The sequence below is a fragment of the Opisthocomus hoazin genome, chromosome 8 (assembly GCF_030867145.1).
Source record: "Opisthocomus hoazin isolate bOpiHoa1 chromosome 8, bOpiHoa1.hap1, whole genome shotgun sequence".
NCBI classification, from domain to species: Eukaryota; Metazoa; Chordata; class Aves; order Opisthocomiformes; family Opisthocomidae; genus Opisthocomus; species Opisthocomus hoazin.
The window spans coordinates 75050381-75076349 of record NC_134421.1 but is presented as its reverse complement, the minus strand read 5'-3'; the positions used below and the strand labels follow the sequence as shown (position 1 = coordinate 75076349).

Genomic DNA, 25969 nt, shown 5'->3' with positions numbered 1-25969 from the left:
GTAACTGAACACGGCTGAAGTACTCAATATGTTACTAGTTTAGAAGATGGAAAAAGGGGTGGTGTAAGGAACACGTGCTGTGCCTCTATCACATAATGGTTGAGTGCGTGCCAGAGACAGTGTAAGGGAAGAACTGTCTCTGGAAATGTGGGTTTCAGCCTTTGCTTCAGCATCCAGAGTCAGTGGTTTCCTTGCAGAAGTTAAGATTCCATTATAGTAAATGTAAGCTGCACAACAAAAGTTTGCCGTTTCTGTACTTTCAAGGGTGCAATATACTTATTCGTAGACCTTTTCAGAGACTGGCAGACCACAGTTTGAAATCCTTGCTCTGGGGAGGCATGAGTGGGTGGATGCCCAGGCTGTCAGTGCCCAAGTCTTGCCTTGGCTTTGCGTTCTCAGGTGGCTGAGCTCCCACTGCGTCCCCAACTGCCCTTGGCATGTTGCTTTTCTTCCTTGCCCTCTCAGCCTGCTGTGTCTCCTTCTGGCATTGCCCTCAGGCTCTCTTGCTGCCATGACCCATGCTTGCCCAGTGCACCCATTCTCATGGGCCCTCATCCTTGATGGTACGCATGGTGCTCCCTGCCATCCACTCTGTCCCCTCCAAACTCCTTACTTTTTCTAGTGTTTTCCATTGTCCCTGCTGCTCTTGCTCCTCCCCAGGGCTGCTCCCCATCTTTTACCCCTCCCCTCACCAGCCCCATGCCTGGGGCAGCATTTCACTCCAGCACCACCTCAGATTACTCCAAGGGCTTTGGTGGCCGATACGGCGTGGAGAGGGACAAGGTGGACAAAGCGGCAGTGGGATTCGACTACAAGAGCCAAGCCGAGAAGCATGACTCTCAGAAAGGTGAGTTGGGGAGCCCAATGCAGCAGCCAGTGTCAGGACTGGAATTTGGGACTATGCAAACTGGGGCTGTGGGACACTGTGCTTGGTTTTTGCAATCTGCTGTATGAATGGTGGAAAAGCTGTGGGGAGCTGTTGGGTGCCTACTGCTTGCAGCAAGGGAATGGAGCAGGTGAGGAAAGCCATTGCACAATGCATGGCTGCTGGAAAAAGTTCAAGCTAATTGAAGAGGAGCAGCAGATTTCTGTGGGCACAGGGATCTCCTGGGCAGTATGTCACCAAAGGAAGGGTGCAGGGGAAGCCCAGGCAGGTGCTAGTAGCATGTGACCTGTCCCAGGGAGGAGGGAGGGCTGTTGCTGCAGCCATCAGTGGGGAAATCTGCTCCATGTCTTTCTCTGAGTCCTGGGCAGGGAAAACTATTGCCTCTGTGAGAACAGCCTGAGCTCACAGTGCTGCCACTTTTCTCTTTCCCTCCCCTCGTGTGTTCTCTTTGATGCCTTGATCTGAATCCCTGTGGCTGAAGACTATTCTGTGGGCTTTGGTGGGAAGTTCGGGGTCCAGAGGGATCGTCAGGACCAGAGTGCCCTTGGCTGGGACCATCAGGAGGAAGTGCAACCCCATGCATCCCAAACAGGTAGGCAGTGCTGCCAGAGGTGGCAGCACAATTTCCTTGGAGCACACACAGACCTAGAGCTAGTGGTTCATACTGGACAGCGATCCAGCTGCTGAAAACTGAATGTGTACAGCTTGTTGTGGAGAAGCTGGGACATTGTGAACCCCCAAAGCACAAAGGTAAACTCTGCCAGAGTAGGTGCATTCTTGGATCAGTGGGGGACACTGAATGCAAGTCCCTGAATCAGGCTTCCCAGACTGTACTGTGCTTTCTCTAAGTACGTTCCTGATCATAAGCTCGTTCAAAAGGTGAGCACATGGGAATGAAGCAAAGCAGGTTCCAGGAATGGCTTGACTACTGCAGGTTTAACTTCAGTGAACAAGGCCACGCTGCATTCAAATGGCATGACTGGCTTCTCACCCTGGTGCCTTGGAAGCAGACTTGCCAGCATACAGCACTGAACACTTGTGCACTTTGCTGAAAGGAATGAAAAGCCACTTAAAAGTCGTAAAAGCCACTGTCCAGAGCATTCTGCATGGTATTATCTGTATTTAGTTCCATATGTGATAAGATGCAGACAAAGCTAACTCATTTCACTGGTCACGGCATACAGAGGTCAGAGGTGCACACAGAATATAAAATATAATAAAATAGCCGCCTTTTTTCCATATAGACTATGCCAAGGGGTTTGGAGGCCGTTATGGGGTCCAGAAGGACAGAGTAGATAAGGTAAGATGGCATGCTGCAACCTGCAACTGCTTCTTGCTAATCACTGCTCTTTGCACTGCTACAAGAGAAGAGACGTCCCAGGTGGAGACGAGGTCCCTCCACTCAGTGCACAGCTGTTGCAAGGGTGATGGAACTGGCCCAGTCTAAATACCAGGGGGTGTACAGGAATGCAGCCTGGGGAGACCATAATGCAAGGAAGAAAAAGTTTCTTCCGTTCTCAGCTGCTTTTGAGTTATTCCACTCTCGGACTGAACAGTCATACACCTGCTTTCTCTTGGGGCAGGATTTAATAGCAGAGCCAGTGAAGAGCTTTCTGAGGGCATCAGACTGTGCCCTCCTGGATATAGTACCATTTGAGATACTGGGAGTGTTCTGTCTGGCTGCTTGCCATCACTCCTACAGGCCCTGTGTGTGTCAGTACAGTCAGGATGAGCCGTGGTAGCTGCCTGGAGATGAAATTTTATGTGTGCAGCATTGTGAGAAGTCTAAGAGGCCACAGGCTATTGCACCATACAGGAACTGTCTCTTACACAGGAGACATGCGGGCTCAGACTGAAGGCCCGTCAGGTGTCCCAAGCATAGACTGGTAGGTGATGATCGTACAGAGACCAGTATGCATGCTGAGTGGTTCTTGCCTTGGATGACCTCCAGCAAGAAGGCAGTATTGCTGTGGTTGCCATTCATCTAGCTGTTTTTACTCAAGACATAAGGTTTGTTAGCAGCTGTCACACTCACACATAAACGAAACTGGCTTGAATCTTTGGTCCCTCAAGTAGCCAACTTGCAGACCTCCCTGGTCTCTCCAGCATCTGACCCAGATCAATGGCCTCTCTGGTATCTGGCTCTTTGTCCTCTTACACTAACCAGCTGGTCATGAATCATACGTTGGAAAAGACCTCTAAGATCATCAAGTCCAACTGTCAGCCCAACACCACCATGCCCACTAAACTATATCCTGAAGTGCCACATCTACGTGTTTTTTTAAACACCTCCAGGGATGGTGACTCAACCACCTCCCTGGGCAGCCTATTCCAATGTCTGACCACTCTTTCAGTAAAGAAAATTTTCCTAATACCTAATCTAAACCTCCCCTGATGCAACTTGAGGCCATTGCCTCTTGTCCTATCGCTAGTTACCTGGGAGAAGAGACCAATGCCCGCCTCACTCCAACCTCCTCTCAGGCAGCTGTAGAGAGCAATAAGGTCCCCCCCTCAGCCTCCTCTTCTCCAGACTAAACAGCCCCCGCTCCCTCAGCTGTTGCTTGTAAGACTTGTTCCCTAGACCCATCACCAGCCTCATGGCCCTTCTCTGGACACGCTCCAGCAACTCAATGACTTTCTTCTAGTGAGGGGCCCAAAAGTGAACACAACACTCGAGGTGCGGCCTCACCAGTGCTGAATACAGGGGCACTATCACCTCCCTGCTCCCGCTGGCCACACTATTCCTGGTACAAGCCAGGATGCCGTTGACTTTCTTTGCCACATGGGCACACCGCTGTCTCATGTTCAGCCGGCTGTCGACCAACACCCCAAGGTCCTTTTCCGCCAGGTAGCTTTCCAGCCACTCGTCCCCAAGAATGTAGTGTTGCATGGGGTTGTTGTGACCGAAGTGCAGAACCCGGCATTTGGCCGTGTTGAAACTCATACAGTTGACCTCAGCCCATTGATCCAGGCTGTCCAGATCCCTCTGCAGAGCCTTGCTACCCTCTAGCAGATCGACACTCCCGCCCAACTTGGTGTCATCTGCAAACATACTGAGGGAGCACTCAATCCCCTCATCCAGATCATTGATAAAGATCTTGCACAAGACCAGACCCAAAACAGCCCTGGGGAACACCACTCATGACTGGCCGCCAGCTGGATTTAACTCCATTCACTACCGTTCTCTGCGCTCAGCCATTCAGCCAGTTCTTTATCCAGCGAAGAGTACACCCGTCCAAACCATGGGCAGCTGGTTTCTCCAGGAGGTTACTGTGAGGAACAGTGTCAAAGGCCATACTAAAGTCCAGGTAGATGACATCCCCAGCCTTTTCCTCGTCCACTAGGCGGGTCACCTGGTCATAGAAGGAGATCAGGCTGGTCAAGCAGGACCTGCCTTTCGTGAACCCATGCTAGCTGGGCCTGATGTCCTGATTGCCCTGCACATGCCTGGTGAGTGCACTCAGGATGAATTGCTCCATAGTCTTGCCCAGCACCGAGGTCAGGCTAACAGGCCTGTAGCTCCCGGGATCCTCCTTCTGGTTCTTCTTGTAGATGGGTGTTACATTGGCGATCCTCCAGTCATCTGGGACCTCCCCTAATAGCCAGGACTGCTGATAGATGATGGAGGGTGGCTTGGCCAGCTCCTCCACCAGTTCCCTCAGCACTCTCGGGTGGATCCCATCCAGCCTCATAGACTTGTAAGTGTCCAGGTGGCACAGGAGGTCGTTAACTGCTTCCTCCTGGATTATGAGAGGTTTATTCTGCTCTCCTTCCCTATCTTCCAGCACTGGGGGCTGACTACCCTGGGAATAACAAGTCTGACTACTAAAGACTGAGGCAAAGAAGGCATTAAGCACCTCAGCCTTTTCCTGATCCTTGTTGGCAGTATTCCTCCTTGCACCCAATAAGGGATGGAGACTCTCCTTGGCCCTCTTTTTGTTGTTGATGTCTTTGTAAAAACACTTTTTGTTGACCCTTACAACAGTGGCCATCCTGAGTTCTAGCTGGGCTTTTGCCTTTCTAATTTCCTCTCTGCACGACCTAACGAGAGCCCTGTACTCCTCTTGAGTCCCCTGCCCTTTCTTCCATAGCTGGTAGACCCTCCTTTTTTTCCCGAGTCCCAGCAAGAGCTCCCTGTTCAGCCAGGCCAGTCGTCTTCCCCGATGGTTCGTCTTGCGGCACATGGGGACAGCCTGCTCCTGTGCCTTTAAGACTTCCTCCTGAAGACTGTCCAGCCTTCCTGGACCCCTTTGCCCTTCAGGACTCTCTCCCAGGGGACCCTCTGAGCCAGTGTCCTGAACAGGCCAAAGTCTGCCCTCCGAAAGTCCATGGTGGTGGTTTTGCTGGCCCACCTCTTAACTTCACCTCGAACCGAGAACTCTGTTATTTCATGGTCTCAAAGCCCAAGACAGCCTCTGACCACCCCATCTCCCACCAGTCCTACTCTGTTAGTAAACAGCAGATCTAGCGAGGCACCTTGGCTGGTAGGCTCACTTACCAGCTGCGTCAGGAAGTGATCTTCCACACACTCCAGGAACCTCCTAGACTGTTTCCTCTCTGCTGTGTTGTATTTCCAGTTGGTTCAAGTTTTCTGTCTGGGCTGAAACCAAGCAAAGGCTTATCTACAGTCAGACTGTCTCAGGCACTTAAATGAGTGTTGTGATTGGGCAGGCTACCCTGAAAGCTTGTTTAGGAAAGAGGGTCTTGCCAGTGAATGATGATCTGTCTGCATGGATGGGGATGAACTAGAAAATGAGAATCCTGGTGGTGGGACTTTGGAGTGTTTGGAGGAGGAAGCAAGGGTATTTGCCCTGAACCATGCTTTGTCTATTGTTGGGCATAGTGCTAGGGGCACAGTGTTGTGCCTGATACAGTACCAACATTGCCATACTCGGGAACTGGAGGAAGCAGATGAGGACTTTTCTGCATGACCCTGAGCCACGGAAGGACATAAACACGTAACAGCTGTGGACGTTCCTTTCCATGCTGCATGTGTAGGCTAGGCCAGTAGCAGAGCCGGAATGGCGTCCTGCCCGTGGAAGAAATTAGCATGGTCTATGAATTTAACAACAGCAAATGGAGGTACATTGTCAAAAAGCAAGACATCAGGTATGTGGCAGGAAAAAAAGCATGCAAAACCACATGGGCATTTTTGCAAAAGTCATTGCTGTATTTGAGGAGCAGGATGCAGAGAGGGGATAAGCAGTTCTTGATCAGCTCAAAGGGAAACATGAATTTGTGCATTTTGAGAATACTGAAGCATAATCAAAGATGGTAAAAATAAGCATATTTGGGCAAGTACCGAAGTTCTTGACTACCTGGTTTTCAGGCACTGGAGCAGTGCTGAATTCATTACTCGAGAGTAGAGCATAATTTACCACCAGCAATCTTAACTCCCCTTTGATAAAGTTTTGGACACTAAGTGTGGGATTCAGCTCTGACACCAAGACTCCTAAATTTAAGTGCTGTCGTATAAACAACATGTCCAAGTCTCTGCTGTGGTCTGTGTAGACCTGGTTCTTGGCCTGCAGTGCTGTTTGAGTGCTCAGATGTGTTTTCTTTAAGCAGAGCAGAGCTGCTCTCTGGGCTCTACTGACTGAGGTAGGAATTCGGCCACCCAGCCCATTGGTGACACCTGCAGGTAGAACCCTGAATGTAGCTGTATTAGTCTGAAAGTTGGGTCCTACCCGCAGTTTCCTTTTTGTATGAAATAGTTTTCTCATGAAAGTAGATAAACCCCCTGTAGCTCACTTTCTTTTTGCTGCAAATCCCGCTGATGCTATTACCACTTTAGACATCTCTTCACAACTCATAAAGACAGATGTTCACACACATTTTCACTTTAATGTTTTCCAGCCTATGCTATTGCATACGCATACACCTGCTGAAAGGACACACATTTTTCATGGTTAGGCGGCTGTGCATCCAACAGGGCAGTGCTTTCATGTCTCAGGCCACTGGGAGTGCAGGGACTGATGCATCGGGTCCCTGGCCCTCAGGAGGTGGTAGACTGCCAGGCATCCACTCAGCGCTTTGCTGTGCTACCAGTGAGTGCTTCTGCCTTGAATGCCCAGTCTTGCTGTCCCATGCAGCAGTTGTCTTGCCACTGTGCAGCCCCCTCTGCTTTTCAGCCCTCGGAGTGCCACCCCTGTAACAGAACAACCCTTGCCTTTGGCTGGTGGGCAGCAGACACTCCCACAGTGCAGGGAGGCATCAGGAGAGCAGGGCTGCAGCCAGCAGCCTCCACAGGGCTGTAGCAGTTGTACAGATGAGGACAGACACAGCTGGGAACAAAGCTGCAGTGACCAGTAGCCAAACCCAGCATGGGATCTCAGCACTGGCCTTGCCTAACGAGCTTCACACTTCATTCATTTCCTCTTGCAGAGTGCTGCTGGCTTTAATGAGATGGCAGGTCCCACCTCCTCATATGAGAAAACAAGACCGGTGGAGGCAGGTGAGACAACTGAGTACCAGCCCTGGGTTTGGTGGGAAGCTGTGGACCTCATGGTCCCTCTGTGGCAACACACTGGCAGGCATATGCTGTGGTGGGATGTGGATTTAACCTGTGTTGAGGGCCAGGAGAAGGTGGCCGAACTGCAAGTTACTCTGGGAGAGGCAGAGGTCTAGCTTTCTCCTGGATGCTTGGGGTGGTGGAAGGGAGTCGCTGGGCAGGCTTGATCAGCTGTCCTCTCCACAGGAGCTTCCAGTGGCACCAGCAGCCTGCGGTCACGATTTGAAAACATGGCTAAGTCAGCAGAGGAGGAGAGCAGAAGGCAGGCAGAGGAGGACCGGGTGAGGCGACAGACTTGGGAGTACCAAGCAGCTCGGCGAAAGGTGAGCCATAGCCATCTTGCCGTGTCCTCCAAGGCTTGCAAAGCAGACTTTTCCTCAGGGCCATGCATCTCCATGTCCTTGATCTCTTTACAGTAATCTCTTGTCTAAACGGCTTCCCTGTAACTGCCAGGGACTGCCATTGAACGTCACAGCTGTCGCTGGATTTTCCCTTTGGGCACACAGATCGGTGTGTGCCTGCACCCACCCATGACCCACTGTGCGCTGGTCTAGGCTCCTGCTTGCCTCTAGCACCTGGCAAACACAGTGCAATCACGTCTCCCTGGTATTACCACCCCAGCAGTCTGCATTCAGTGTTTTCCAAATTGGAGATTGTACCCAAACCCTCAAGTTTAAAAGACCTTCTTCTACATTCTGCTGTTTGCACATTCAGTGTGTGAGTAAGGTTTCACCAATAAAACACTCCCTGATACCTTCCCTCCTCGAGGCTACTTTCTGCAGACCCCATAGTTGTTACAGGCCTGCTAGTGTCCAGTCCCTAGGGCAGGTTTACAGGGGTTGGAACAGATTTCAGGTAGAGAGAAATTTTCTGAGTTGCTCGATTGGAAATGGGAACGGACATTGCTCTGGACCTTATTCAAAGGGATTGAGGGGATCTGATTACTTTTCTCCAGCAGGAAATCCCACAGAAAGAGAAGGACCACACAGAGGCAGTGCCTGCCACCATGCCAGCAAGGGTACCTGGGAGTGCTGACCAAGACAGGCCTGCGTCCCAAGGAGAACAGGTGCCAGGGCGGGCTTTGGAGAGCTGGGAAGGGGAGTAGGCAGAGGGGATTGCACCCCAAAGAGGGCTGTGCTTTATGGGCTGCCCTGCAGGAAGAAGTGGGGTGCAGCCACTTTGGAAGGAGGGGGGAAACACTAGGATGGTGATGGGACATGGCTGCACAGCACCTTACACCATGAGGTGGGCCCTTGGAGTGGGTCAGTGCAGTGGCAGTAGTGAGCTGTAGAAATATGTGAGAGAGGTTGAAATAAATGAGCCATGGGGGTCTTCACAGCAATCCCAGGTGCCAGTTCAGCACAGACCTAGTGGCTGAGCTGCTTCCCTGTTGTGTGGAGGATGATGCTCCATTTGTGTCATGGTAGCACTAAAGGCACCTGCAGTGGAGTGGGCTCCCTTGTCTTGGGTGCTGTGCAGTCACAGGAGAACTGCTTGCAGTGGATGCTTTGCAGGTGACTTTCCTGTCACTTTCTCGCTTTGTGGCAGGAGGCAAAAAGGGATGATGAGGAAATACCACCCATTTTGCCACCAAGGCCATCAGATCTGTGTGAAGAGCTGTGCAAGATCCCCAGCCAGGATCAGCCCATCTACAGTGAAAGTTTGGATGTCGGTGGAGACTATGAGGAGCTGCCAGAGCCCTCTGACTACTGTGACAGTACCAATGGAGGTGCTGACTATGAGGAGCTGCCAGCACCCTCAGGAAGGCTGGATGCCATCTATGACCATGGAGGAGATGGAGGTGAGGACTATGAGGAGATCCTTCCTGAGGAACCCAGCCAAAGCCAGCCCCACCTGGGTGAGTACTGATGGAAGAGCGCATGTCTTGGGAAGCTTCTGTCTGTCTGCTCACCTCACTGGATGTATGTGACAGACTCCAGAGGGAATTTGTATCCCGAAGTCTACTGTGGACAGGGTAGCAGCACATGATGATGGAGACTTGGTTGTCTCCCACTCCCTTGCCCAATTCCAAGGTGTGAGTTCAGCTGCATGGGATGCTGGGCCAGGGACCAAGTATCTCTGCTGGAGCAGGACTCAGGCAAGAGTACCAGAGGGCTACTGTGGGTTCTGAAGAAGCTGGACCTGGACCGATACTCTTGGTGCACTGTTTCCTGGCAAGCAACTGCCAGTGCTGCACTGAGGACTGGGTGTACCGTCTTAATTCGTCCTGTTACTGAAAGGGCTGGTTCTCATGAGAACTGATCTGGTGGTGTCTCCTGAGTGTGAAGAGTGCAGGGTAGTCTTCCTCCAAGCATATAAGCAAACTGCACGGGCTGTTGTTGATATTTCTATTGCAGCTTCGCTGGTTCTGGAGATGGTAAGTTGAGAGGCTGGAGTTATGTCCAGCCTTTTTCTTGGGAGAGCAACATGAAGTATCAGGACCCCACCTTTCTCCTTGCAGAAGGGGAGGGAAGTCATACCTTGTCATGGTACAGCTCTCCCTGTTGACAGGGTTTGGATGTCGTTCACCCCAAGGCTGACAGCTGGGTGGAGGGTGGCACTGAACAGATCTATATGGCTGCTTTCAGCCTCTTTCTCATCTGCCCATCATGTCTTCTGCAGGGGAAACGGACAATGTTTATGAGGTGGAGAGCCCTGGGACCTGTGCACTGGCTCTTTACGATTACCAAGGAGGTGGGTCTGCCATCTAGGTTGTGGGGAGAGGCACTGGGAGCTGGCCGGAGTGGTGCAACAGGGAGGGGGTGGCTTACACCATCAGCAGTGGTGAAAAGATTTCGACTCGGTGGTTTAAATTTCTACCGCTTGGAAAGCAGAATGAGACCTTACTTGGGAACACAGAAGCATCATATTTCATGTGTGAAGTCTGGCTCCTTCTCTGCTTTATCTGTGCTGTTTGGTGGGAGTTGAATGAGATGAACTCTGAGGGTTATCAGAATGCTTGTTGTGTATTCTCCTCCTGGTGGGGGGCTAGGAGGAGGGGTGTAAAACCATCTCTCTCCGGGGTTATCTTTGCATTGTGACTATTTTTTTGAACAATTTTTGCAGATGGAGATGATGAGATTTCTTTTGACCCTGATGACACAATCACAAACATCGAGATGGTAGATGAAGGCTGGTGGCGGGGGCAGTGCCGGGGCAAAGTAGGCCTCTTTCCGGCAAATTATGTGAAGCTTCTGCAGTGAAACCAGCATTGTACAAGGTGCTTCCTTCCAAACTTTTGCCTCTCTCTGCTTCAGCCTTTTATGTGTTGATAGCTTAATTTGGCTCAGCCTGGCATGTCTACATGCAAGAAATACCAAGGAGCAATCTGGCAGTGTCTGAGGGAATGTTTTGACCCATGTCGAAGAGGACTTTGGTTCCCATCCACTTCCAGATGGGAAAGGTGGGATGGTTTAAAAGCATGTGAGTGTGATATAAGAGGTCTATTCTGCCTAGGCTGTCCCACATGTCAACCAGTAAGCTTGCAGGAGAAGTGTGTCCATTCCTGCTCCCAACAGGACAAGTCACAGAAAAGAAACACCAACTCTAATCCAGTCAAGGCAGAAGGGACATGAGCTATGGGACCTTTTAAAGTTGCTGTGACCTTGGATCTCTTCCTACCGAGGGCTCAAGGAAAAGAGCACTGTGAAGGCTAAGCTTGCCTTTGTTTCCAAGAAGGATTTCCACTTGCAGGATGAACCGCATTTGCAGCGCAGGGTAGACAAACATGAACCTGGTCTATCTGGGCAGATTTCAGGGCTGGGGCCTGGGAACATTTGACCATCACGGTGAACACTGCTGACTGTTCCCGCACAGACACAAGTGTGGCTGTAGTAAGCTGTTCCATTAAACAAGAGAAGGGTGTGCTGGCTCAAAGACAATGTAGGATGATCTTGCTAGGGTAGGAGGTTACTTGGTTTTCCTCTGTGTGCCAAGAATGCTGTTGGGAGATGTGTCATTTCTGGGGTAAACCTTGAAAAGGGAGTGTAAAAATCAGATTATTTTCTGAGAAAAATATTCTGGAAAATCTGTCTTGGAGCAAAAGAAAAATACTAAAAGGCTTCACTTAACAGATAGTATGTTAATAACTGTCTTCATCCTCAGCCAGGCAGCCCATCAGAGGAATGTTCTGCTAGGGAAATCCTTTCAATGTAGCAAATGAATCGCAGCAGAATATTTTTAAGAGTGCTCCATTTTTCCTGTTAACTGATCTGACAGTGTAAATAAGGTTCACATGCCGGTGGGGCTGGAAGAGCAGTCCCACAGCTTGTCTCTAAGCCAAAGGGCTCCAGTGTGCTTTGCAGTCAGTGCTAAAGGGAGGTTCCCCCATCCAGTGTTTGGCTCAGCCTGTTCTCTCTGCCGTTGGGGGGTTTGAGTCCCTGTGCTGAAGTCACCCGTGTGGCAGTAAAATAGTTAACACCTCAGGGGCCTTTGCAGGACTCACTAGTTAAGAAATATTTTCAGGTAATGGTCTCACCAGTTTAATTAACAGAGTGGATTATTTGTTAAAGGGTGTGCTGTCTAGAGCTTCCTTATCTGAAGAATGCTATTGTTACTTACAATAGTCTGCTTATCTGACATAGTTTGGTGAAGAACGAGTTGCATAACCTGAGTATATAAACTCTGTAACTGCCCTGTGTGGGCAGAGCTTGCATCAGCAGTGTTTGTCGCTCTGCCTGCACTGTGCTCTCACTCATAGCTGTAGTAATAAACTGCTTTTGTTATGGCCTGACTAAAACCGCATCCTGGTTATTCTGTGACAGCACATCCCCTGTGTCTGTTGTAGGCTCGGTTCCTTGCACAGTGAAAAGCGCCCCTGATTCTAGTCCCCCTTCATCACGGATGAGGGGAAAAGGCTGAGCAGGTGGTTAGCAGAACAAGAGGAAGTTTTCTATTTTTAACGTTTAAAGCAGTTTTCAGTAATAATCCAATGCAAACTGAAGCCCACCCTTGAACCAGTATATTCCAGGCTAGATGCTCAACATGCCACTGTAGGGGTTGGTTGTTGTTCCGTTGTGGTGTGCAAGTACTATCACAACAGGAATACATCGGGGCCACGCTGAGTAACACAGCACATGAGAAGTTGCAGGAGCACAGCCCAGTGCAGGGCCAGCTGCCAGCAGCAGGAGTGCAGTGGGTCTCACTGTGACACCTTTAGAGCGCAGTGCAGCTTACAGGTTGGTTCTGGACCATCCTGCACTTGAACAAGACTCTACTAGCTGGAAGGCAGAACAGCATCCATGCTCAGTGTTTGATACTGAGAAAAATCACCATCTGTGTCTGTCAGTCATGGGAAAGACACATTGTGATTCAGGTTAGAAATTGCCTATTTAAATGTAAATTTTCTAGAGGTTTTTGGTCTGGGATTTTGGTTGGTTGCTTTTGGGTTTTGGGGTTTTTTGGGGTTTGGGGGGTTTTGGGGTTTTGGTGGGGTTTTTTTTGTTGTTTGTTTTTTTCCTCCGAAATAACTTTCCAAATGTTTTTTCCTCATGCAGTTCACCCTTTATTTCCTGATGTGCCTTTCCAGGGGGCTCTCCAGAATGGGCCTCATTATGGCAGACTCTCTTAACTGTCCTAGTGAGACTCTGAACTAGGGGGGTTTCAATAATTTTTTCCAATCAAGAAGGGTGTAGAGCAAGTAGAACTGGCTGGGAGGCTTGCAGCCTGTTTGGGTAGGAGCAACAGGCCATCCCAACACATGGGTTACAGAAACATTTATTTCACTGAAGAATAAAATCTGTGTGTGTTGTGCACTGGGAAGAACCGGAAAACTGTAGGTTTCTTTGGGAACAGACTGGATTTTGCTGGGTATTTCTGGGTAACTGGGCTATGTATGATCATGTTTGGCCTCTTCCAGCCAACGTGCCCCTCTGTGGCACAGCTGCAGAAGTGCTGCTGTGGCTGCAGGCGTGCACCTGCATGTGCAGCCTGTGCCAGCTTCCCACTCCACGCAGACCCTTGCACTGGTGACTGGCTGCTCATGGCTTCTGCCATGGCACTGGCACTCGTGTACCTGCCCGCAGATTTGGCCAGCAGTGGGATTGCCCCGACACCCATGCAGTCATTTGAGCTTGGACTCAGTTACTGAGTCCCTGCAAGAAGAGGTTAAGCTGAGACAGTGGCAGCTGGATGAAGCTGGCTGCTGTATGTCACCAACCAGCCCTCAGCCACTATTGTCCACAGCCACACCACTCACAACAACTGCATTTTGATTTTTTTATGGCTATAAAGCAAAGCAAGCATTTCTGGTGAGAATTTAAGCAATGCCAGCTCACAGCTCAGCACTGATAACTTGCTGTTTGACCAAAGCTCGGAGAATAATCAGTGGCCTGTTTAAACTGCTGGCTGCTGTGCTAATGTATAAAATGCTACAGAGCTTTCACAGCAATCTGGAGAAACACAGCAGACGTCTGACTTGATGCCAAAGCATGTGTGGAAGGAGGATGTGCAGAGGCCAGGTTTTGCAATGCAAGACATTGCGCCTTGTCCTGTGCAGGGCCTGGCTCAGCACCTTGGGCAGCCCCACGGCAGAGCTCACAGCCTTGCTTGGGACCAGCACGTGCCTGGTACCACATGAAATTGCCTTTTACAGCATTCCCTGGTAGCAGCAGAGCTGCAACAGGTGCTGTGTGGAGCTCAGCACATGAAACTTGCAAAATCAAGACATAATCCTGGAACTGTGGCCTTCTTCCCAACTTGATTTTGCCATTCTGCCATCAGTGCTATGCTGAGGGTCAGACTAGTGATGGCAGTGTGCCACAAGCAGCCACTGCCTGGGCAGGGAGCCCTGAGCCCACTGGTACCATCACAGAGTTCCCACAGATGGGCGATGCCGCGTTGGCACCACACCAGCACTCTGTTGCAATCCTGGTATTGCTCATGCACTTCTGCCTTGGAAGCCTGGTGTGCCCCATCCCCGCACAGCTTTCCGCAGGGCCCTCCGCACCTCCTGGTTGCGGAGACTGTAGATGAGGGGGTTCAGCATGGGGGTGATGATGCAGTACAGTGTGGAGACCAGTGTATCGGCTGCCAGGGAGTAGCCGGAGCTTGGCCGGTTGTAGTTCAGATTAGCTGTCACAAAGTACAGGGCGACCACGAGCAAGTGGGCAGAGCATGTGGAGAAGGCCTTGTACCGGTTGGTGGCCACCGGCATCCCGAGAATGGTGGCCAGGATGCGGAGGTAGGAAATTACAACAAGAAGAAAGGGGCTGAGGCCCACAAAGACACTGGCAGCGTGGAGTGCCACTTCGCTGGGGCGAGTGTTGCTGCACGCAGCCCTCAGCAGTGGGGGGACATCACAGAAGATGTGCTGGAGCTGGACAGCCCCGCAGAAGGAGAGCCTGGAGGCGAGGAGAGTGTGCACGGCAGAGTCCAGCATCCCCCAGAGCCAGCAGCCGGCGGCAGCCGCCACACAGACTCCCTGGCTCATGGCATGGGTGTAGCGCAGGGGCTGGCATATGGCTGCGTAGCGGTCGTAGGCCATGACAGCCAGGAGTGCGCACTCAGCCCCTGCGCACCCCATCAGGAAGAACATCTGTGCCAGGCATCCGTGGTAGGAGATGGTCACCTGTGGGCGCAGGACATTTGCCAGGATCTTGGGCACCGTCACTGATGAGTAGCAAATGTCCAAGCAGGACAGGTGACTGAGGAAGAAGTACATAGGGCTGTGGAGATGGGGATCCAGGGACACGAGGGCAAGTATTGCAGAGTTCCCCAGCAGTGTGGTCAGGTAAATGGCCAGGAAAAGAACAAAGAGGAATGGCTGGTGGTGGGAAAAGCCCAGGAGCATGAACTCTGTCACATGAGTCTGGTTGTCACCTGCCACGGGGCCAGCTGGGTTGGTCTGTGGGCAGAAACGAGCACTGTGAGGAGGAGGTGGTGACTGTGTGCCAGGGGACTGGAGCACATCCACCCATGGGGCAAGGGTTTCACTGGTAGGATGGCTTTGGTCCTATCTCCACAGTGGTTGAAAGCTTCCCATGTTGGGATTTCACAGACACTATGATTTTAGAGTCCAGAGAGTTGCCATTTCATGTCAGATACCTGACTGCAACAGAATCACACAGAAGAAACCGAGAGGTGTGCATCTGGACTAACCCATACCTCCTTGGTTTGCCTGCCAGCCCAACACCCTGTCTTGATGAGTATACCAAGCCTGTCTCTCTTTTCCTCCCAGTTGTACTTACGGTGACTACGTGCTTCCCTGCCCCCTGGATGTGGTCACATCACAAGCCACAGCCACTGAGCTTGCTCTTCCCCAGCTGCGAGGCTGGGCATGTGGCATCACCCTGCACCAGTTGAAAGAATTATTTTTTTCCTTTATCACGTCTCCTTCTCTGCCATTTCTGAGATGCTCTTTTGTGCAATAACCTGCACTTAAAAAAGCACAGATTCCAATGAAGGGTGTCTCACCACATGGTGTTTGTTGAGCCACAGGCGAATTTATGCCCTCAGGGATCTCCACTGGTCTGGGCCTCCTGACTTTTCTACCATTATTCTATTTCAATTTTCACCCTGACACAATGGGGTGAAGCTATGATGACTGTGTCCACATGATGGATGAGGCATGGGGAAGAGTTATTGTTCATAAACCTCAGCCAAGATCTGTTGAAGGTGTTTCTTGCTGGGTGCTTGTGGCCAGGGCTGCTGCTGCCCACTATGCCAGTGCCACGGAGCCCAATAGATGTAGGCCAGGTACTTTGGTGTGCAAATAAGGCCTGGTGCAGGGGTCTCTGTGAGGCTGCTGAAGAAATGGGGCTGAGAGAGAGGTTAAAAACCGCCTGCAATCACCTTGTTTTGGGGTGCAGATCTGTTCCAGCCAGCACTCAGCACAGGCACACGCTGCATTCAGGCAGTATGAAATCAGCGGCTACTCTCAGCTGGGTGAGTAAAAGGATCCAGAGAGGCTTAAGCTCATGTGTATGATGATAAGTGGGTAAAAAGCGCTGGAAAACACCAGGGCAGACTGTGGCTGCATGACAATACAGGGCACCCTGGGGAATCACGGGTGATCTTGGGGCTGTGCATTACAAAATCCCGTTCTTCCTATGCAGCATGCTCCAGTCAACTGCCTCAGTAGATGTTAGCACTCTATATTCCTGAATCAGAGAGTAAGGTAACTGGCCAGTGTACTGACCATCCCTGAGCAAGTATCTGCCAGGAGCTATGGCGGGACCAGTGCTGGCTTCTGGGTCGGTTCTCAGTGACAGCACTGAGATATGGCTCGGGGGCAAGGGAGGATTGCACTTCACTGAACTCCAGCATTTAGTTCCCTGCTATTCTGGTTTGGAAACTGTAGACTTCAGAACAAGGCCTGCCTGCCTCAAGACAGAGCAGCTGTAAGCAGTTTTTCCTTACAGGTAACTCCAACAAGCCTTCTCCTCCTGTGGTCAGAATTCAACAGCGTTCCCAGACAAGCTATCAATTCATGTCACTCTCCATTTACTAAACACTAAAGATGTCAACTGATGGCCGTGCAGGGGTCCATTGCCATTATATAAGACTAAAGTGAATATGACAAAAAAAAAAAAAAAAGAAAGCATTCCTGTCCTCTTTATAGATGTGTTTTTAGCAGCTGAGGTCAATCATCAAGTCTCTTCACGAAATTAAACAACACGGCTAAATTTCAGGTTGATGCGCTTACTTTACACCCATTAATCTGCTTTTAATTTTTCTGTCCAAAGCATGTATCTATGTACCAGTCATGTTTTTAAAATGTTGAGCAATGAAGAATTCACTTCTTCCGTTGGGAGATTTTTTTTTTCATAGCTACTTACCATAAGAAACTGTCAAAGCACTGTTAAAAATTGTGTGCTTTTCTTCCTGTTGGAATTGCTTGAATGTCAGCTCTGTTTTGTACATAATTTTCAGGTCTTTCTCTTCCAGATTAAGGACCCTCTATTCTAATAGTATTTTCTCCTTGCTTCTACTTGCGCACTGTGATTTGTATCAGTGTTTGCTAAGTAGAACAGCTAAGTTCTGATTCTTGTCTTTTACTCTCCAGTTTTTAAACATTTTTTTTTTTTTTAGTTTTAATATTGAGAGGAAAGCTTTCAGTCAAAAGATTAATTCTTCTTTACCTAGCATAATGACATCCAAACTTGTTACTCCGCCTTGGATGTGGGTGCTACAAGGCTGAGAAACCACTGACCACTGCCTGGCCCAGCTCTCCAGCAGTCTCCCAGATCAACACATTCTTTAGTAGGGGTTTTTTGTGTTACTAATCTTGCGTACATTGGACAGGTACATAAGGACTATCTCATCCAATATTCTGGAAATCTCAGACCGTCACTCTTCCTCCAGTCAGCCCCCAGCCAAAGCCATGTGCAGGCAGGAGCAGATGCCTGAGTGGGTGAGAGCTGGGAGAGACCGCAGCAGTGTTCCCTAGGAATTTTGTCCTGACTCCAGCTGTCCCTGCCTGCAAAGCCGCATAATGTGCATGTTGATCTGCATAAACTCAAAATTATGTATGTGTCAACTTTCACAGCACAAAGGCAGTTGGTGGTTTTTGTTATGGCACAAGTGACGCTATAGTGTAGGTATGAGAGGGGAAGGCTCTGTCCAAGATCTTGGTGGATGCTTTTACTTCTGACTGTTAGCCAGAGGTAGCAGTCTGCTGACAAGTTACAGTGAAGTCAGCACCAGTGAAGGTGGGGACCTGCCTGTTACATTGGAGAAACAGGGCACCTCAGGAACCAGAGTGCTAAAAATAAGAATAAATTTAATGGTAGGTTAGGCATGTAAGGGGTAGTCACCAGTTCATTCTCCAGACTGGGTTCGGCACTTGGAAATAAGAGCAGGTGAGAAAGAGGTGTGTGAGCCCACCACACGTTACCAACGAACCCTTGGTTTGATGTAGGTACACAGTGATGACATGTAAGTCAATGTATTTGCAGCAGCAGAGAATAGTTAGTTCCACTGCAGGAGGGACAGTGAGTTCTGTAGAGCTGCAGATGATGCTCTCCCTACGCTGACAAATTCAGGCTGGATTAGACATGGAGCTACAGGGCGACAGTACAGCCATAGCAGTCATGCAGCGGACTGATCCTAATTTTTCACCACAGTCTGGAGCAATGTAGCAGTCAGTGGACACAGCCACGTGACAAGAAATGACAGATTTAAGCCTTTTGTCCTCAGACATCCTGTACACAATGAAATAGGAAGACACGCCAGGAAAATCTCCCTTTCTCCCTTGGATTGCACAGGAATGAGCCTTGAAAGTGTCTCCACTTTGCCTCAGCTCCTTTCCTCTCTCTCTCTCACTTGCACTGAAGGAGATTTCTCACAGTAACTGATGACTTACCAAGTATTTCTCAGTGCAGCTACGCCTTTGCCCACCCCTGACCAGTCCGGAAAGGCTGGATAGGAGAAGCAGAGAGGGAAGACTGATGCTATCAGTGCTAGGGAAGTAGCCGGTTTCTGTTATTCCCCCTGAGAGAAGGAAGGTACCCCTGACCAGTGTGATGGTGATGCATTCGTCTGAGAGCCAGCTCAGCTCTGAAGCAGGGTGCCTTAGGTTGCCACTGTGCACATCTGCATATCTCCAGCATTTTGGGGTATGTTATGTCACCCTTTCTCCTACAGGAGGCCAGATGTGCTCCGTGCCCACTCAGGGAAGCCAGGTGCTGCTGCAGGAGGATGTGGCTTTCCTCATCAAGCCACCACATCCCATTCACACTCAGGTGAGCAGACCAGACAGCCTGGAGCATACAGCCATAGGAGGTAAGGTCCTGAGCCTTGGGTACAGCCCAGTCCCAGTTTGAGGTAATGGCTGGACTGAGGGGGCCAGCAATAACACAGGACTAATTTCTCCTGAAAAGGACCAGATTGTTTTGTTTGTGGTACCACCAGCAGCCACAGCCTGCTTGCATACCCAGACTGCCCGGGAGCCCTGGGTACCAGTACTAGGTTTTCCCTCCAAGTAGTGTGCCAGTAGGGACCCCTGTGAGGGTCCCACCATGAGTGAGGCCCTGCCCCACCATGGGTAGCAGTCTTGCCCTCCCAGCCCTTACCTCCCTTACCTCAATGTCCAAGAGCAAACAGTGGATGGCATCCAGGGCTTGGTAAGAGGGAAAAGCTAGCAGTGTCCCCAGGTGCTGTCCGGTTTTTCTTACCTGCATGAGGAAAAGCCTGTGTGTCCGCAAGGTTTGCGAGTGGAGGAGAGGCTTTTAACCCTGCGAGGGCCCTGGGGGAGAGGCTTTCAGAGGTGGTTCTTGTTCAGTGGAAGGAGCAAGGAGCAGAGGAGCATTCCCCCAGTTAGCCCGCACAAGCGGGATATGAGTCCACAGGACAAAGCCTTCCTGGCACAGGACCCACCTTGATCTCCTGTTCTGCTCCAGGCTACGCCAAGTGCAGACCAGCCAGAGCTCTCTAGTCCTGGCCTCCTGCTCCAGCCCTGTGGCAGCTGGGATGCAGCACAACTGACCATGCCAGGCACTCTGGACCATAGGAGGGTGGCTGGCTGGGAAGACTGAGAGCTCCAGTCCCTGTGCCTTAAGTTCTTTATGACTCCGTTTTATCTGTTGCAGGGCTATGAGGTGCCTACACTGGCCAATGCCAGCAGAGAGGCAGCAATGAGGAGGGACGGCCATTGGCCACACTTGCAGCAACAAACCTGTGGGCAACACAGCCACAGGGTGACGGCATGGCATCTGCACTGCATCTGTTCTCCCACCATCTACAGTAACCACGCCTACCTGGCCTAGGCTGTGCAGGGCTCTCTGGAGTGGAGAGTGTGGTCCAGGGGGCTAGGAGAGAACACGGCCACAGTGGGACTGTGAGCTGGCAGCCGCTCTGATTGGACTTAATTAAGGCACCAAGTAGAGTCCTGTGAGTTCTTGAAGAGCTAGGCAGCAGGATTACATGGACATACACAGGGTGAATGCTGCCTGCTCTGAGCCTGGAGCCATTCCTGGTAGAAACAGCAGGTTTAGCTGGAGTTCACCACATAGTGCCATGGAAATGTAAAGTGGGAAACCCAGGAAATGTGAAGACTGCAACAGGAAGTTAATCTGAAAATCAAGATTGAGACATGATTGTTTCTGCAGCAGGAGTACAGCATTGCTGTATTACAATCTTTTTGCAACCTGTTTCCTGATGATCGGGCAATAGGAGCTGATCCTATAATAAGCTCTGTATCTGAAATTTCAGGAGTTGAGGAGCTGAGAAGTAACATCACTTGGAATGTAGGGAAAGCATAGGCAACAACCCTACATGGGAAGGAATACCCTGTGTGCAAATTCAGCATAGGCACTACAGGGATCTACTACCTTAGAGTAGTACCAATGAGGGGAAAAATCGTATTGGAGCATTTATCTGAGGCTGTAAAAGATGACGAGTAGTAATTATGAGCCCTCTATGTCTAAAAGCATGTTTTGAGGGAAGCTGGGCTGACAAGGTAGAAGGACCATGATAACAGGACTTTTGACACAGCCATTTGCTTTGAGTTTACAAAATCTCCCCTTGCTCTTGTGCAATGACGAACACTTGCTTGTTTCATACAGAAACTCAGTGGCATGGCATTCCAATATAACCTGGCTACTCTCTCAGGATTTTAGATGAAGGCACATGCTGCAAGCACTCAGAGAAACCCCCTCCCACACTGATATTTGAAATAGGGCTTTGCTGAGATCATCAACACTTGGCACAAATATTAAAACATACTGAAATCTTGCCAGATGCCAGAAACTTGGTATTCAGTTCTGCTAATCCATGTCTATTTTCCATGGCAATATCTTCAGGACAGCCTTTAAGAGAAGAAATGTCAAAGAGAAGAAATATCAATGTTTGTATCCTCCTCTGGTCTACTGAGGCATACCAAACCTAGTTTTAGAGGTCCAGTGAGAAATCAAATCTTCATGAATTTGCAAAGTGTAATGGAAGTTGTTTTTTAAACCAAATGCCTGAATTTGTGTGTGTAACCACAAGGATCAGGCCCAGCTTCTGTAAGTACTCAGAACTTTCAGAAATCAGACTCCTAACTGGGTGTAGGGCCCTTGACTTCTCCAAGCACAAGTGTTGCACCTTCCAAAAAAACAAGTGTACTGTTGTAAAACAGTGAACTTCTCCAAGTCATGTTTTCCTACTTGTTTTGAGAGATGCATTCTTCCAGCTCAAGGATTCATTCTCAAGCAAAAACCACCATTGCTTGTATTGCAGCTCACTACAGCAATACTGCCAGCTCCCTGTGAATGGTCTCCACATGTGCACAAATGCTTCCTTTGGACTCAGAGACGAGGAAAACAGTGCAATTCATGGTGGTCAGGGTAGCAGGAATCTGCTTGCTGTATCCAACCCCTAACCAAAGCACAGCCAGCTCCATGGTCAGAAATAGCTTCTCTGGACTGTATCCAGTCAGATCTGGAAAACTTCTAAGACCAGAGATCGCACAGCCTGTCTGAGACCATGCTCCACTACTTAATGGTCTTCAGAGTGACTGTTGTTCCTTACATCCAGATGGAAGGAAACCTCTTGAACTTCCAACTCTGAAACCTCTGGGGGTTTTGGTTGTTGGTAAGCTTAATGGGTCAACAATGTGTCCTGATGGCCTAAAGGGCCAACCATATCCTGAGGTGCATTAGGCACAGTATAGCTAACTGGTCAAAAGCAGTGGTTGTCCCACTATACTTAACTGTACCTCAAGTACTATGTGTAGCTTTGGGCTCCACAGTGTAAGAAAGCTATAGAAATACTAGAGTGTGTCCAAAGGAACACAACAAAAATGGTGAAAGGACTAGAGGGCATGACTTATGAGGAGCAGGTGAGGTTACTAGATTTGTTCAGCTAGAGGAGACTGAGGTGACCTCACACTGCTGTCTACAACTTCCTCATGAGGGTGAGATGAGAAGCACATGCTGATTAATCTCTAGTGTCCAGTAATAAAACATGAGGGAATGTCTTGAAGCTGTTGCCAGGGGAAGTTCAATTGGATATTAAGGAAAAGTTCTTCACTGAGAGGGCAGTCAGGACTTGAACAAGCTCCCCAGGGAAAAGGTCATGGTTTCAAGCCTGTCATTGTTCAGGAAGCCTTTGGACAATGCTTATATATATGGTTTAACTTTTAGGCTGCCCTGTGTGTCAAGAGTTGGACTCAATGATCCTTGTAGGTCCCTTCCAACTGAGTATATTCCATGATTCTATGAACTTGAAACCTCCTGTCTGAATTTTGCCTGCTGCCTCTCATCCTCCATCCATGCCCCGTAGTGATGAGCCTGGCATTGTTTTATTGATAACCTCCCCGCAGGCACTGGAAGGCCACTATTTGATCCCCTCCATTCCTTCTGCAGGCTAAACAAGCCCAGCTCCCTCAGCTTCTGCTCACAGTTCAAGTGCTCCAGCACTGACCATTTTGGTGGCTCTCCACTGAAATCTTCTGAGTTTGTTGGTGTATTTCTTGTTTTGGGGAACCCAGCACTGTATCTAGTGTCTGGATATGATCTCAGAAGTACTGAGTAGAGGGCTATATGATCTCGGAAGTACTGAGTAGAGGGCTATAACCACTTCCATCATTCTAGTCTCTTTGGTTCTGTTCACACAGCCCAGGATGCTGTTGACTGCCTTTGATGCCAGGCCACATGGCTCACTCATGTCCAGCTTGCTGGCCATCAACCACCCCTAGGGCCTTTTCTGCAAAGCTTCTGTCTGGCCAGGCATCCCCAGACTGTCTTGTTGCCAAGACTGCCTTCCCAGGTGCAGGACTTGGCTTTTGTCCCTTTTTGATTTCATGGGGTTCCTGCTGGCTCATTCTTCCAGTCTGTCCAGGTCCCTCTGGATGGCAGCCCTGCTCTTAAGCATATTGACTGGTCCCCTTGATTTGGTGTCACCTGCAAATTTGGCAAGAGTGCACTCTGTCATCTCTTTCATATCACTGATGAAGATGTCAAACAGGACAGATCTCAGGACAGATATCTCTCATGCTCACTTGTCACTGGTCTCCAGGTAAGCCATGAACCTCTTAACCACCACTCTCTAAACCTGATGATCCAGACAGTTTTACACCACTGCTTTCACAGATGTTGCTGTTGTTTCGACATATGCAAGCTGAATGCACGTCTCAGCCTGCATTTTCTGCACACACTTCTACTGGCTGGGCAACCTCAGTTGTCCTGGCTTTCTGTGGCCACATCTGGCTCAGGAGCTTTGTGGTTTGTTGACGGCAATGTTTCTCTCTGCTGGCTGCAATGGGCTTGTGCTCTGTTTTTTTCCCTCCGTGGTTTTGACTGCCACTGATGCAGTTGTGATGGTACTAAAACTGTACTGTTCACTGCAGAAGTCATCCAAAGAGTAGTTCAAACAGATTTAGTACAAACTGTATCTTGTGCTTCTGTGTTCTTTTTTCCCTGAACAACTCTTTTTAAAAACCTCCATGGGCAACATTCTGTGTGATTTTCTTATAACTACTACAGTTGTAACACTCAAATACCCTGTTTTACTATGACATCAATACAGTCTAGTGTCTTAAGCTCCCAACGCCGTTGTACCAGTCAGACATTGCCAAACTGGAGCAGGTTGTGTGGAGGTCACAGAGGTGGTTGTGCTTGGAGCACAGGCCGTACAAGGAGAGGCTGAGACTTCTTTGTTCATCTTGGAAAGGAGACGATGAAAGGGAGACTACGGTCTGCAGCTGCCTAATGGGAGTAGGGAGAGGTGATGGATACACAGTTGCATGGGGACAAGAAGAGGCAACAGACACAAGCTGTAACAGGAGACTTCCTCACTGGACATCAGGGAAAAATCCTTCAGGCACTGGATCAAAGTCCTGAGGGGCCATTGACTCTGTGTTCTTGGAGATACTCAGCACTCACATGGCCACAGCCCTGAGCAACTTGTGCTAATGGGTCCTGCCCTGAGCAGGGCTTGGACCAGGGGCTCCTTTCGACCAGTGCAAGTCCAGTTTCTGGAATTAAATTCTCATCAGGTTTTGCAAGAACAATATTTCTTTTTTTTTTTTTTTTCCCCCCATTTTTTCCTCAGGGATTTCCTCAGGGAAAGAGTTTCCTTTGGAAAATTTTTTTTGCACATAAGTTGCAGGAGTTGCCTGTTATCTGAACCAGGCAAGAAACAAAAATAAGCAAAATTTGGCATTTCCAGTTTGGCCTACTCAAGATGGGATAAAAGCCTCACACTGCATCTTGTGAGAGTGGTAATGGATTACCATCTGACTTTTTTTTTCCTAACACTTGACGAGGAGGTTTTTTATCTAAATAAAAATACATTGTCTCAGGCTTTTATTCAGCTGAATTGACCACTTGCATTCATATTGTAGGAAAAAAGGCAATGAGAGTTGCACCTATATGATCCAACTATAAACTGGCCAAAGCTGATTTACTTGTGTTTGTCATCGGCTAAGAGCATGCACAAACTCAAACACCATGATCACACAACATAAGTGACTTGTTACTCTGTGGTATCATCCCTGCACTGTGGGGTTTGGGGGCAGGTCTAACACCTACATAAAATCCAGGAAAATGGATAGTGGGGTCCTGGCATGAGCCCCAGGGTCACTGTTCTTTCTGGACAACTTGTAGTCAGAAAGCAACAAGGAAAGTCTTTCCTGTCACCACTGAGCAGCACTTTTGCCCAGTGATTGCTACCTGGTACTTCCTGGACAACTACGGTACTTGCTGCCCCATCTCCATTCCTCCCTCTTCCTTTGGCCAGCTCCATCCTCCTGCTGCACAGAGCCAGCCCTTCAAGGTTTCTCACTCTGGCCTTGCCCACACTTGGGCACCAAGTCTGCCCCAGGGGCCAATTAGTGCACTTCAGACAAGATGCTTTAAATAGAAGGCTGAAGTTGTGAAAGAGTTTTCTTGTTTCCAGTTTGTCCACTTGGTACTCATTTCCCATAGGCTTCTCTCCACAGAGAAAATGCCACTGGGGTTTCAGTGCCAATTACTAAAAGTCTAGAGTACTTCACTTCCTCACCTAGCATGTTTTTGTGAGTCTTGTAAACAAGGCACACAGTAGGCTATTAAAAGTTTGAGGCAGTCAGTCATGCAATAACTTTGAAGCTGTTTACATCTGCTGTAATCAATTGCATCATAACGTAGAAGAAGCAGAATGAGACATGGAGAAAGAATGTCTTTGTTCTGTATAGACTTCCCATCTTTGAAATGTTCACACTCTAGATAAAAAAATACACGCCAAGTCGTCGAAGCATTAAAAGGAGAAAAAGGTAAAAAATTTAACAGTGCTTTAGCAGTCAATATGAACTACCTGAATGATAGTAAACTTTATGGAAAACCTAAGTTCTTAACAACAGGAAATACAAAGCTGAAGTTCCATGGCCATTTGTAGTATTGATGGTGCCTTTGTGCTCAAATTCCTGCTCTACTCTGAGGAAGTGTATCTACACCCTATATGTATGCTACAACCATAGGTGTGACAGATTGTTACAGGTATGAAGGGCAGTTTGATATCCCTGGCTTTTACTGGGAGCTACAGGTTCCTGACCCGTCTGTGGGGTGGGTGCACAGGGAGATATAGGTCTGTATTTAGTGCAAGACCCACTCCATGGCTGATGTGAGCCAGATCACAGCTACATGTCTGGAGCGGGTGACACAACAGGTGCCACA

At 49.3% G+C, this 25969-nt stretch overlaps 2 protein-coding genes across 5 annotated transcripts in view; one reads left to right on the top strand and one right to left on the bottom strand.

The window, feature by feature from the left end:
- LOC104335544 (hematopoietic lineage cell-specific protein-like) overlaps positions 1-20797 on the top strand; it is a 33197-nt gene extending 12400 nt beyond the window's left edge. For 2 of the 4 annotated variants that reach the window (XM_075428319.1, XM_075428317.1), the window contains exons 7-15: positions 737-847; positions 1368-1478; positions 2131-2186; positions 7271-7340; positions 7584-7720; positions 8353-8463; positions 8946-9255; positions 10020-10091; positions 10464-12785. In XM_075428319.1, the coding sequence (XP_075284434.1) occupies positions 737-847; positions 1368-1478; positions 2131-2186; positions 7271-7340; positions 7584-7720; positions 8353-8463; positions 8946-9255; positions 10020-10091; positions 10464-10600 (1115 nt within the window). In that variant the 3' untranslated portion in view covers positions 10601-12785. Of the gene's footprint in view, positions 1-736; positions 848-1367; positions 1479-2130; positions 2187-7270; positions 7341-7583; positions 7721-8352; positions 8464-8945; positions 9256-10019; positions 10092-10463; positions 12786-18980; positions 19079-19924 lie in introns of those variants that run through there. The other 2 variants (XR_012764772.1, XM_075428320.1) reach the window with 2 other exon arrangements.
- Positions 14275-15814, bottom strand: LOC142362334 (olfactory receptor 5V1-like). The gene is made up of 3 exons (XM_075429573.1): positions 15810-15814; positions 15441-15444; positions 14275-15240 (listed from the first exon to the last, which is right to left on the bottom strand). The coding sequence occupies exons 1-3, from the start codon at positions 15812-15814 to the stop codon at positions 14275-14277; spliced, it is 975 nt and encodes a 324-aa protein (XP_075285688.1).
- Positions 20798-25969: the final 5172 nt, after the last annotated feature.